The sequence below is a fragment of the Falco punctatus genome, assembly GCF_963210335.1.
Source record: "Falco punctatus genome assembly, chromosome: 4".
NCBI lineage: Eukaryota > Metazoa > Chordata > Aves > Falconiformes > Falconidae > Falco > Falco punctatus.
The window spans coordinates 76096352-76109491 of record NC_137583.1 but is presented as its reverse complement, the minus strand read 5'-3'; the positions used below and the strand labels follow the sequence as shown (position 1 = coordinate 76109491).

Below are 13140 nucleotides of genomic sequence, written 5' to 3'. Positions count from 1 at the left end.
TCCTGTAGCTAATCTATCTTATTGACCACCCTTCCAGTGAAGAAGTGTTGCCTGCTATCCAATCTAAACCTCCCTTGGTCAACTTGAGGCCGTTTCCTCTTGTCCTGTCACTTGTTACATAGGAGAAGAGACCGACCCCCACCTGCCTACAGCCTCCTTCCAGGCAGCTGTAGAGAGCTATAAGGTCTCCCGAGCCTCCTCCTCTCCAGGCTGAACACCCCCAGTTCCCTCAGCCGCTCCTCATAAGCCTTGTGCTCCAGACCCTTCACCAGCTTCGCTGCCCTTCTCTGGACACGCTCCAGCACCTCAACGTCCCTCTTGGTGTGAGGGGCCCAAAGCTGAACACAGTGTTTGAGGTGCGGCCTCACCAGTGCCCAGTACAGGGGGACAGTCACTCCCCCAGCCCTGCTGGCCTCACTGTTTCTGACACCAGCCAGGATGCTGCTGGCCCCCTAGGCCACCTGGGCACACTGCTGGCCCGTGTGCAGCCGGCGGTCAGCCAGCACCCCGGGGCCGTTTCTGCCGGGCACCGTCCCAGCCGCTCTCCCCGAGCCCGCGGCGCTGCCTGTGTGGGTTCGGAGTCCCGTGGGGCCGGCACACGTGACCCCCACAGGAGCCCAGACCCACGGGTACCACCCCCCGCGCCAGCTCGGCGCCGGCACGCGCTGCGCACGGGCGTGTCCCCGCGGCCTGTTGCTGCCTCGGCGCCGCGGCACCGGGCACCGGCGGCAGCCGCGCGGGGCGGGGCGGTGCTCGGGGCAGGGGCGGGGAAGCCGCGCAGCGACAGGGCGGTGCCGGCAGCAGTGCGCGGGCCGGCCAAGGCCGCGCCGGGGCTCCGCTCCCCGCTGCGAGGCCGCGGCCCGGCGCCACGCTGCTCTCGCCCGCCGGCAGCTCCGCCGCGACGCCGCTGCCGCCCCACCGCCGCCGCCACCCCCCGGCGCGCCGCGCCAGGCAGCCGCCTGCCGCCAACCGCCAACCACCGCCCGCGGCCCGGCGCCCCGCCCCCCTCCCGCCCAATGGCGTTCCGCCGCGGCCCGGCAGACGCCGTCACCCCGCGGAGCGCGGCCGCCGGTTGGCTCCGGCGCCGGGAATCGTCACATGGGCAGAGATCAGCCCAGCGCGGGGGGCGGGGCGGGGCGGCTGCCGGGCCCGGCGGCGGGTGCTCGGCGGGGCACGGCGCAGCGGCCGGCGGCGGAGGCCGGGGCGATGCTGAGCCTGGCGGAGGTCGGCGGGTCCCTCCTGGAGCGGGTGGCCGTCGGCAACCCCCTGTCCCTGGTGCTGGCCGCCTCCGCCTTCGCGCTGAGCCTGGGCTACCTGCTGCAGCTGGGTTACCGGCGCCACGCCGGCTCCGACCAGGGGGTAGGCGCGGGGGGCGCGGCGCCGCAGGCGGGGGGCGGGGGGCAGGCGGGGGCCGGGGCGGCCACCGCGGGGCCCGGGAGCGGCCCGGGCGAGCCGGGCGGGGAGCGGAGGCAGGGCCGGGGGGGCCGCTCCCCTGTGTAGCCGCCCTGGGGGCGCAGGGCAGCGGGGGGCGCAGCCCGGGCGTGCGGGAGGCGGCTCGGGCCGGGGGGCGCCCGCAGCCGCGGGGACGGTGTGTGACCGGAGCCCTGTGCCGGGTTGTGCCTGCGCCCGGCTGCGCCCGGCCGGCGGTGTCACACGAGGCGGCGGTGCTGGGCGGGAGCGGCTGAAGGCGGCGCCCCTCGGGCGTGCGGCTCCCGGCCGGGCCGGTAACGCTGCCGCTGAGCGCCGCCGTCCCAGCTGCGGTACCCTCGTGCTTGGCTTTCGGACGCCCCTTAGTAAGCATCTTTAGCTGTATTTATTTTCTTTCAACCTCTGCTGGTTTTAAATGCGGCTTGCTCTTACTCTATTTAAAAAAGAAAAGAAAATCACTTTTCCACGGTTGGCGTTTTCACAAAAGAGTTTAAACAGAACATGTCTAGCGTCTCCTCTGTGTTTAGTTTTTATGTAAATGGACATAATCTTACTACTTTCTGCACAAATTTCAGTAATTATTTTTCTATTTTTTTTTCCTCAGAAACACCCACCTTACATTTCATCAAGCATCCCTTTCCTTGGGCATGCAATTGCATTTGGAAAAAGTCCCATTGAATTTTTGGAAAATGCTTATGACAAGGTAGGTGTGTTTCCCATGTGACTGGCTGAGCATATGCTAAAATATTTCTGTGTATTTACGACATTCTCTGTCTGGAGTCTGTGTAAAATCAATAATTCTCATTTACCACCTCGAATGTGGAAATGGAGTGTGCAGGGTAGACTCTTGTTTCTTCAGATCTTTTTATGTACATTGCTGTTGGAGAAATAATGTTTTTTGAGGTATCTCTTATGATTCAGGTTTAAAAATATGTTTGTGTATTTGGGTAATGTTCATAGCCAAATCACAACTTAATTAAAAAGCCATTTTCATGATGTTATTTCATGCCTAAATTGGGAACTTTTAATCTCGCTCTATTAATCTGTGACCAGGCTGGAATGTAGCTGATCACCTCTGCAGCCAATTTGATGAATTTTAAGTCCCTCACCAATGTTACAGGGGCTGGTGTATAAAACCTTAGTAGGTTTTATACTGTAACAGCCCAAAATAAATGAACTAAGGCAGTACAGCCTTAATTCCAATAAAAGAAGATTTATTGATCTGTTTCACAATGTCTAAAACTTTCTAGAGTCATAAGCTTCAATATTAGCTTGGTTAGCTTAGAGAGAGGCAAATTTGGTACATGAAGATCTGCTGAAGATGACCTTTAAACTTCAAAATCTTTTGTTGCTCTTAATTATTTATGCATAACTCCAAATCCGGAATTTTTTGAGACTGTGTTTGTAGGTTACTGGAGGCTATATGTGCTTTAATTACCCTGCTAGTTTCTGTAGTGTAATTGGTCTTTCATTTACATTTTTAAAACTAAATGGTTTTAAAATATGCAAGATCACGTGTGTTCATTATAACGTTAGGTATCGCTAATAAATATATTGAGAACAGAATTTAAGTATGGCTTAAAATATTTCTATTCTGATTAAATCTCTAGATACTTCCTAGGCGAGCAAGTGATTTCTGGCAGCCTGTATATATAGAGAAATGAATTTAATAATTTGTGTTGTTCATATTTAAAATAAATTGTTGCCACTTTTTTTCCTTTCTTAGTATGGACCTGTCTTCAGTTTCACAATGGTTGGCAAGACATTCACATACTTACTGGGTAGTGATGCAGCTGCTCTACTCTTCAATAGTAAAAATGAAGATTTGAATGCAGAGGATGTATACTCTCGGTTGACCACACCAGTTTTTGGCAAGGGAGTTGCTTATGATGTCCCTAATATGGTATGTATTTTAAGTATGAGTAGAAAAGTCGCATAATTTAAATTCTGAGTAGGCAGCCCTGAGCTCTTGGCTCTGTATGATGGAGTTGTGTGTTCATATGCAGTTCTGGCATATTGTTGGTAAATTGTCCTGGTTGAATAATCAAGACTGAATGTGTTTAGGTTGGTTTATTTACTACATGGCCCTTTGTCAGTATGGATGCTATTTTTTCTTGTTGAAACCATCTAATCCCACCATAGAGGAAAAACCAGTAAATGAGTCTCTTCATTTTTCCTTCCCTTACAGCACCATTGGCCACAGTTTACTTTTCCCTTACGAGCAAGTTTAGGTCTTCCTTCTGAGAGAGCTTTAAGAGTGATAATTTTTCATTTATGCCATGCCAAATCTAGATACGGGAGTATTAATTTGACAGTTTGCACCACAAAGTTTGTCTTGCTCAAACAGAAATCAGTCTGTATATGTTCGCTGAATACAGTCTGCCTGGGTCTGGAATGCTGTGTCGTGTGGCATTGTTTCTGAGCTACGTGTTGGCTACTTTCTTATTTGTTCACGTTGCTGTCATGACAGACCCTTAAGCGGCAGAAGCCAACTTTTCTGTGGATGGCCTTGCTCCACTGGGACTGTGTTCAGTGTATGTTGGCGTTTGCAGCCTGTTGTAGAACAGAGTAATCTGGTGGCAGAAACAGCGCTGTGATACACCGTATTTTGGGGTTTTTGGTTATGGCTTCATTTTGTTCGTATAAATGCGATCATATAACTGGTAATAGTTTCTACAGCCATCAGTACTTTTCCTCCTTTGCGTGCCCCTTCGCTGTCCCCTGCTGAAGATACTTGCAGTGATTGTTGCCCTCTTAATTATGTGCCTATGGGGCACTAGTCTCTTTTCCTCCACACTGGCATTTTGCAGGGATTCACAAAGAATGTATCTTGTTCTTACCCCATTCTTTTGGAAATCTCATTTACAACTAATTACCAACAACTTCCATTTAGCAAATAAGGAGAACTTACTAGTCGCCTGCTTTGTCGGGAAATGTTAAATGGTGGGTGGACAGTGTCACAAAAGTTTGGGGGCAGGATTGTTTGGTTGTTGGGGTTTTTTTGCACTTGATGGGTTTGAGTAGCCTCTCCCATCCCTTCGTGAATGAAACTAGCAGGACCGCAGCCTGGATGACAAGTAGATCGCTTCTTGTGTCCTAGGAGACCTCTTCCACAAGTGGGGCCATTCTAATGGACTTGTTTTGCCAGTTCTGACAGTTGGAGGTCTTCCTCAAAAAGTCAGGGATGGAGTTGTGGATCTTTTGGAGCTGCTTGAGTGTAGAGGGTACATGATTCTCTGCAGTGCATCTTTCATGTTCTTCTCTGGTATATGCTAGTTTCAGAAAAGTGTCTATGAATCAGATGTCGACTGCTAAGTCAGCCAGTTTTTCTTGGTGTTGTGCTTGCTCTTTGGATTCCGACTGTCGTGGGATGTCTGCTTGAAAATAAAAAGTGCTGGTTTGTCCTTAATTCTGTGACAGTTCATCCACTTATTACACCTGTTCTGACTTTTGCTTTCACACTCTAGAGTTCATGGATGGATTTGAAGGTCTGTCTTCATTCAAGAGCTAGTTCTTTGATGGGATCTAATCTCATCCTTCAGCAGTTTCATAAAATTTTCTATAAGCTCCTTGGAAATAGGCATTTCCTACAATTATGTTCTTCAGGTATATAGGGATGATTAAGGCCTACCTCACTGATCCACCATATACTGCTTTTTATCTGAAACGAGTCTTTTTCTAGAGTTTTTTCCCCTAGGGTGTGTTTGAGTTCTGCTTTAGTCAAGAGATTAATATTTCCATATTACTCAGTATTGTGGTTTAATGTCATCTAGCAACTAAGCACTACACAGCTGCTCACTCACTCACCGCCTCCCTGGTGGGTTGGGGCGGAGAACTGGGAAAAAGGTAAAACTTGTGGGTTGAGATAAGAACAATTTAACAATAGAAATAAAATGAAAAATAATAACAATTGTAATGAAAAGAGGAGAGAGCAAGAGAGGAATAAAATCCAAAAAGGGAAAAAAAATCCCAAGTGATGCACAGTACAGTTGCTCATCACCCGCTGGCCGATGCCCAACCAGTCCCCGAGCAACAATCACAAGGTCCTGGCCAACTTCCCCAGCTTATATATACTTAGCGTGATGTTCTGTGGTATGGAATATCCCTTTGGATTGCTCGTGTCAACTGTCCTGGCTGTGGTCCCTCCCACCTTCTTGTGCCCCTCCAGCCCTCTTGCTGGCAGGGCCTGAGAAACTGAAAAGTCCTTGACTTAGTATGAGCATTACTTAGCAACATCTGAAATGTTGCTAAAAATCTAAATCCAAAACACAGCGTTGTACCAGCTACTGAAAAGAAAATTCAACTCTGTCCGAGCTGAAGCCAGGACAGTTGGTCAGTCTTGAGTGTCTGTGGATAAGTCTATTTAGTTCATACCTTTGATATTAAATGGACTTCTTCCTTTTTATCTTTGCAGATCCAGGTTTCTAAGAAAATTGCCTAGGCTACTTTTTTCCACAGCTGAGGAGATGCAGGGACTTTGCTCTTGACATCCACTGATTGTTTCTAGTTGTGTGTTTTCTGATGCGAAGCTGGAGAGGTAGCATGTTGGGTTGTGGCCAGAATTCATTCTGCTAGTAGTGAGCTGTTTTTTTGCATAGTGCTACCACCACGACTTCATTTCAGACACCTGCTGGGAGGGCAGTTGGAGAGACATTCAAACTTTCATTGGCGTTCTAGCATTGATGGATCATTCAGAACTTTCTTTTCAGGCCCCCTTCTCTCTGCTCAAGCTGCCAAGTCTCTGTCTCTTCAGTGACTTTCAGTCATGCGTGTAGAAGCACCACCCCTTACTCTTTAAAAGGAAGTAATTCTGGTAATTGTTGGTTAATATACATAGTCTATATATCAAGTCACATTCACTCTCTGTCTCCTCCCCTCGAGCCTTTTGTTGATAGTTTTGTGTTGAGAGATGCTGAAATGGCAGAGGACGAGTCTGCTCCTGCGTGTCATTCCTGTCTCTGTCAGGCTGGAGATGGAGATTGGCTAGTGTGTTGTAAGGGACAATGTGCTTGTCTCTGCTCTCTGGCACGTGTACCCTCTGACAGACGGCTGGAGGAGTCCCCACTGCATTCACTCTTTTGAGCAGTTTCTAGGAAGTAACCTTTCTTTTTATGCCTTTTGTTTTGTGAATAACTTTATAGGACATGCAGAGCCCTTGGTGGGAAGATGGTTTTTGGCATATTACTCATGGTGCAGTGCAGATCTGTAGTTCAGATGCCCTCATTTGTAATCAGGGCTTAAAAATTAATCAGATAACTTTCTGAGCCAGTGTCCTATCAATCCATTGAATGGTTCTCATCAAATAATGGGCTTTTTACCAGTAGGTTTGTTAGCTTTGAGTCTGTTCAAAGGAAAAGAGGAAGAGGTGAGAAAGACGTGAAGCTCACCGTTTTTCTAGGAGGCAGTTTGCTTCCTGCTTCTGTGTCTGACTTCCTGGGCAGTGAGGTCAGAGGGCCTTTGAAAAAAGGTGTATCTCTGGACCAGAGGTAGGGTGTTAACTGCGTGAGAGAAGATTGATGCTGTTGGGGAGAGGAAGCAAGGAGGGCACGTCACAAGGAACACAGACTGAATCCAGACTTTGCAAGGACAGGTTTCATTACATTTATGGTCATGTATCTGAAGCGTGTTCCATATTTCAGTCTTGAATGTTTCTTGTATCTTCAGGGATAAAGTTTAACAAAGATTCTCAGATTTATTTTTTGTTCTGGTACTGCAAGAGAGAGAACTGTATTTTACTTGGATGTTGCTAAACTTTTGCTTGAAAAACAAAGAAGGTGAAAACTAGAATAGTACCTGTTATTTAAATTTAAGTGTCTGTTGTACACTGCAGTCCTAATCACAATCTCTTTTTAATTCTGTATGTTCTTATAGTACAAATGATAATAAGTTGTTAATTACATCAGTATGATGAACCTTGTACTGACCACTTTTTCTGTCTTGGTTCCTCTAGGTATTTTTGGAACAGAAGAAGATGCTCAAAACTGGGCTAAATATTGCCCAGTTTAAACAGCATGTATCTATGATTGAAGAAGAAACAAAGGAGTATTTCAAAGCATGGGGAGAGAGTGGAGAAAAAAGTAAGTGAGATCAGATGCGTTTTTCCACCAGTTTTCTGGGAAGGCATTAAGGCCAATGCAGTGTATGGTTTTGTAAATTATTTACTGCAATAGTAAAGAAATTAAAAATGACATAGGTAAAACTGTACCTAACATCGGAAGAAATGTGCAAAATACAGATTTTGTTTAATGAAATTTAAGGCTATTGAAGAATAAAGTTGCTCAGAGAATCACTGAAAGGAGTGACGCATTATCTTACTTTTGCTTGCTTAGTCAGCTTATGGAGAGTGTACCTGCGGCCTGGCTGAACCATCCTCATTTCGCACGATCTGAGTCAGCCCAGTGTAACCACTTAGTCCCTAGGAAAAGATCCTGCTCTGCAAGCCCGCAGTGGCATAACAGTGTCATAAATATTATTTATTTAAACATATATATTTTAATTAAATTGGTAACATTTATATAACACTTGTATATTTTAATGTAATATGGTTGTAATTTATTTTGGAGGTATATAATTTATATATAGAATGTGATAATACAGAGTTTTATGCTTAAAAGTATAAATATTATATAAAGACAAATCAGTGAGCAGCAAAACTATAACTGGTTTCTCATGCATCTGGGTTTCAAGGTTAAGTTTTCATATGACTTCCTTTATGTTTGTTAAGGATTGAGCTTGTGCTGCATGGCTTACTTTGGAAGGTTTACTAGCTCTCCTAGAAAAATTTCTAGAAAGGAATACTTCAGAAAAAAGCTGTTGAAATCAGCAATTAAAGTGTTGATTAAAGACAGACCTGACAGACACACAGAAATTTAAAATCAGATGCTCCGTTCTCGGAGTAAAACAATCTAAAACTCATAAAATCTGTGTCCAGTTACTTATTTTTCTCTTCTATAAAATAAAAATAAACCTGTAGAGCATAACATCTCGCCTGAAATGCATCTTCAGTAACATTTTTTCAAACCTTTCCTCAGACCTGTTTGAAGCCTTTTCCGAACTTATCATCTTGACAGCAAGTCGTTGCTTACATGGGAAAGAAATAAGAAGTTTGCTGAATGAGAAGGTGGCTCAGCTGTATGCGGATCTAGATGGGGGCTTTACTCACGCTGCCTGGCTTCTGCCAGGTTGGCTGCCTCTGCCAAGCTTCAGGTACCAGAAATAACAGATGAAGCAACTTAAGCATCTTATCTAAACATCTTTGTTGTTTGGATCCCCCTCCCCACGTTCTTGTTCGTAAGCTATTCTAGATGTCCCAATAAATCCTCTTAAGCATTTTTTGTGTTGCATTGTATAAAGTTGATAATAGAAGTGTTTTTAATTGCAGACGTCGAGATCGAGCGCACAAAGAAATAAAGAATATTTTCTACAAGGTTATCCAGAAACGTCGAAAGTCTGAGGAAAAGGAGGATGACATGCTCCAGACTCTACTTGATGCTTCGTACAAGTAAGCCAAGGGTTTGAAGACTTAGCATTTATAGATGTTTTACCTTAGCTTTGAACTATTCAGTTAAAACTGTCTACCAAAAAAAAAAAAAAGAAATATTCCCTCATGGTCTGAACCGTTTTTGTCGCCAGAAATTGGTCCTAGCTGTAGTCAAACAGCTTAGAAACCTTACTTGTTAATGGCTGTTCAGATTTCTGTGATTTTCATCGCTGGTCATGAGGTTGTTTCCTTTCTCTTTGCTGGCTGTTCGGTAATGATTTTCTTTAAGGCTCCCAGAATGTGTCTCTCCCTCTGTTCTCCCTTCTCCCTACCCTTAGAGCTTTTGCTGCTCCATATAGGGTAGGCAACAAAATAGAAGGAGGAGAAAGAAATACATTAGAAGAAATTGTAAATGCTGCTGTAACTGGAAAACTGATCAAATGAAGTTCTAACATAACCCCCTTTAACCTAGGGATGGCCGTCCACTGACAGATGATGAAATTGCTGGAATGCTTATCGGTTTGCTGTTAGCGGGGCAGCACACATCCTCCACCACTAGTGCCTGGCTTGGCTTCTTCATAGCCAGAGACAAATCAATACAGGAACAGTGCTACGCAGAACAAAAAGCAGTTTGTGGGGATGACCTGCCACCATTAACTTACGAGCAGGTTTGTATGTTACGGTATTGCTGCTGGGTATTTTTATACTTCTCAATGCTTCTTTAGAAAGATAAACAACAACAAACAAACGTGAAATAGTCATGTGCTTTGTGTTAGAATCAGTGTGTCGCTGTCACTGTCATAACACTGTTTGCCAATATTATTTCTTCCTCTCCAAAGAAATACGCGGCTTGCTACTGTTTTGTTGTGTTTTTTTTTTAAATTGGTGTTAAGGAAATTACAGTTCCTACAATGTCTATTTAAGAAACAGTAGTTCTGTAGAGGAGGAAGAGCTTCATATTTCCACTGAGGAAAGGGATGCAGTGTGACTCTGTGCTTTAATTAGGTGTCAGAAAACACTCATGAGACAAATTAGAAGGAAACTAGTCCTATTTGATTGCACTGGTCAGAGACTTTTCCTTCTTAATCAAATCAAATTGGGGAAAAAACCCCATCAGGATAGCTAATGAAGTACATGTAAATATGAGCTGCTTACTCTGTTTTTTTTTTAAATTTAGTTTTACATGGTATAAAAAACATTTTGTTTGTGTTGAATAAACTTGACTTTATTTTGATACATCGTTTTCTCTATATTCAGCTCAAGGATCTCAGTTTGCTGGATCGCTGTCTAAAAGAAACTTTAAGGCTTAGACCTCCTATTATGACCATCATGAGAATGGCCAGAGCTCCCCAGGTGAGTATGCTCCTTGGAGCCGACTTCACTTCAGTAGAATGGGGCTGGAAAAGGCCCGGTGGGGGGTGTCCCAGGTGGCAGATGGAAAACATGAGTGAGCAGTGTTTGCTGAGAGGGAGGGGAGCTGATGTCTGCCTGGGTTGTATCAGTGGGAGTGTAGCTGGTGTTGATTGAGGAAAGCAATGAATACATTGAACTTGGTAGTTGTTACCTTCCGCTGAAATTGTATCCAGTTTTCGACCCCTCTGGCCCCCAGCAATCAACATGTTGATGAAGTGAAGCAAGCAGAGGGCCACCAAGCTGGCAGGGGACTGCAGCACTTGTCCTGTGAGGCTGAAGGAACAGGGTTTGTTCAGCCTGGAGAAGGGAAGGCTTTGGGGGGACCTGGTAACAGCCACGTGTGCACATGTCTTCTTCAGCAGAACTAACCCTTTCTTCCATCAGTCTCACTGGAGCTTAGTTTGGTGCTACCATTTAAAGATACTTTTTGTTTGCCAGCTACTTTTAGTAGTTATCTTGGAAGAATTTGGCTTGTACTTAAACTTGCTGTTTGTACAAATAAGAAAGTAAAATAATTATTTAAACAATTGTTCCTCTCATAACAAATGCTTTCAATAAATTTAAGGTAACACTTTTTTTTAAAAAACCCTTCTGTAGAAGTGCCAGCCTTGTTAAAGGTTCCTGCAACTACTTGCACATTGTGCCCTGTACAAGTGAAACAATGAAGTATGAAGCTGCATTTATTGTAAATGAGCTTAGGCAAAATCTCTGGAAATTCCAGCGTCATGATACAACACTTCAGTTAACACTTTAAAAATAAAAATGGAGAAGTTTTGTCACGTGTGGAGTCTTGTCTCTTCTCTTGCAGACTGTCGCTGGATATAATATTCCCCCTGGCCATCAGGTCTGTGTCTCTCCCACTGTTAACCACAGACTCAGGGACTCCTGGAAGGATGCTCTAGAGTTCAAGCCTGACCGGTATCTCCAGGATAACCCAGCAGCTGGAGAGAAATTTGCATATATTCCATTTGGCGCTGGTGAGTAAGAGAACACAGCACTTTCCTGAGCGATTGAGTACTGAAGTAGCTCACACTGGTCATCTTGTACAGCACCTCCCCACACTGTAGTGCCCAAGGATCTATTTTTTCCTTTCTATTCCCACCTGAAAGTTTTCTTTATGTGAAAGCGCTGTTAAAAGAATGAAGTAAATTGAGCAATAGCTGTATATATCACTCAAAGTAGCAATCAGAACAAATTAGGTCAGCATGTGTGATATTTGACTTGTCTTTTCAAGTCAAGGTAAAAACCTGGTAATACAAAGTCAGTTTTAGGCACAGCAAAAATGTGGCAGTTGTGACTCCATGCCCAACAGTCTGCAAATGTCACCACAGCAGGGTTAAAGTCAGCATCTTTTCTCTGTGTTGCAAATGCTTCTCCGGCAGTACGTGAATTAATGCTTTGTGGTGAACACAGAACAACACAATCTCATTCAAATGACTCTCAATGTTTTATACAATGACAGTTTTTATAAACAAGACTTCGGTGCATCAGAGTTCCATAATGGTTTGTGTGCAACATCAGAGCCTCCTGTTGTTTAGAAAGAAGCAATTACTGGCTGCGTAAAACTTTCAAAGTTAACTTGTTGTCAAAAGTGGTTTGATAATATGTATTCTAAACTGCTGTTTATGGCTTTCCTCCTAGGCCGTCATCGCTGCATTGGAGAAAACTTTGCTTATGTTCAGATTAAGACTATTTGGTCTACTTTGCTGCGTTTGTATGAATTTGATCTCATCAATGACTATTTTCCAACTATAAATTATACAACAATGATACACACCCCTAATAACCCCATTATCAGATATAAGAGGAGGTCACTGTAAATTCTGTAGCTAAAACCTTACTTGTGTAAACTAAGAGACTTTTGAAGAAAACTGTCACAAAATGGGTGGCAAATGGAAGCTGTTGCAGCTACTGTTAACAGAAAGCAACAATAATTACCAAATGCAAAGTCTTTGCATCAATTTTGTTTGGTGACATCATTTAATGCTGCTGTGTATAATTGCTTGTTCTACACATTTCTCATTGCATTTTTAAAGAAAAAGTGTCTTTATTGGTGTAACACTTTTAAGGTGCATGCCAGCTCTTCAAGGTGAAGAAATAAGTAATTTCTCTAAACAGAACTGTTTGCTTTGGAAAGATAATTGAAGATTATTTTCCACAGATAGTAAGAGGTTAAGACTGCGTACTGTACCTCTGTCCAATTCCAGTACATCTGTCAGGGAACAGGCACTGCAGGGGAATGTTTGTGATTCTGTTCCAAGCGAACAAGGTATGGTTTTGGCTAATTATTTCTAAAAAATGTTACTGTACAGCTGAGCAGTAGGCAAATTGTTCACAGAGAAGTCTTTTCTGAGAACGAACAACTTAAATGTCTAACATGAAAGCAGTTGTAAAATGCTTAGGTTCAGAAAGAAAAAAAAAATAATTCTTTAAAAAAGCCTTCTGAAAGTAGTGATCTCTGGAAGCTTGATGTTAAGTGTGAAAGTAACTGATAATACAAATGTTGATTTGGTAAATAACATGTTTGTGTATAAAATGGTCAAAAGTTAAGTGAAACGGCTGAATTTTGTCCCCCTTTGTAATGACTAATGCAGGACTGTGAAATGGCATTTAATTCAAGAGTGGCAATGATAAATAGTAACGAGCTCTGGGTTACAGGAACTTTGAATTACATTTATAAAAAGTCTTCTTGTGACAGATTTCTGTGCTCTACCCTGTCACTTCTGAAAAGCTTTATGAAGAAGAGTGGGTCTTGCAAAGAGCTTACCCCCCCTTCATCAGTGCTCACCATAATGGGGGTGTTGCCATCAGGCACAGCA

The 13140-nt window shown here is 44.2% G+C and overlaps 1 protein-coding gene across 1 annotated transcript; it reads left to right on the top strand.

Moving 5' to 3' along the window:
* Positions 1-1130: 1130 nt before the first annotated feature.
* Positions 1131-13020, top strand: CYP51A1 (cytochrome P450 family 51 subfamily A member 1). The gene is made up of 10 exons (XM_080383617.1): positions 1131-1359; positions 2033-2131; positions 3155-3331; positions 7379-7505; positions 8460-8634; positions 8810-8929; positions 9381-9576; positions 10166-10261; positions 11130-11298; positions 11963-13020. Exons 1-10 carry the CDS (start codon positions 1207-1209, stop codon positions 12139-12141), a joined length of 1491 nt encoding a protein of 496 aa, XP_080239743.1. The 5' UTR covers positions 1131-1206; the 3' UTR covers positions 12142-13020.
* The last annotated feature ends 120 nt before the right edge of the window (positions 13021-13140 follow it).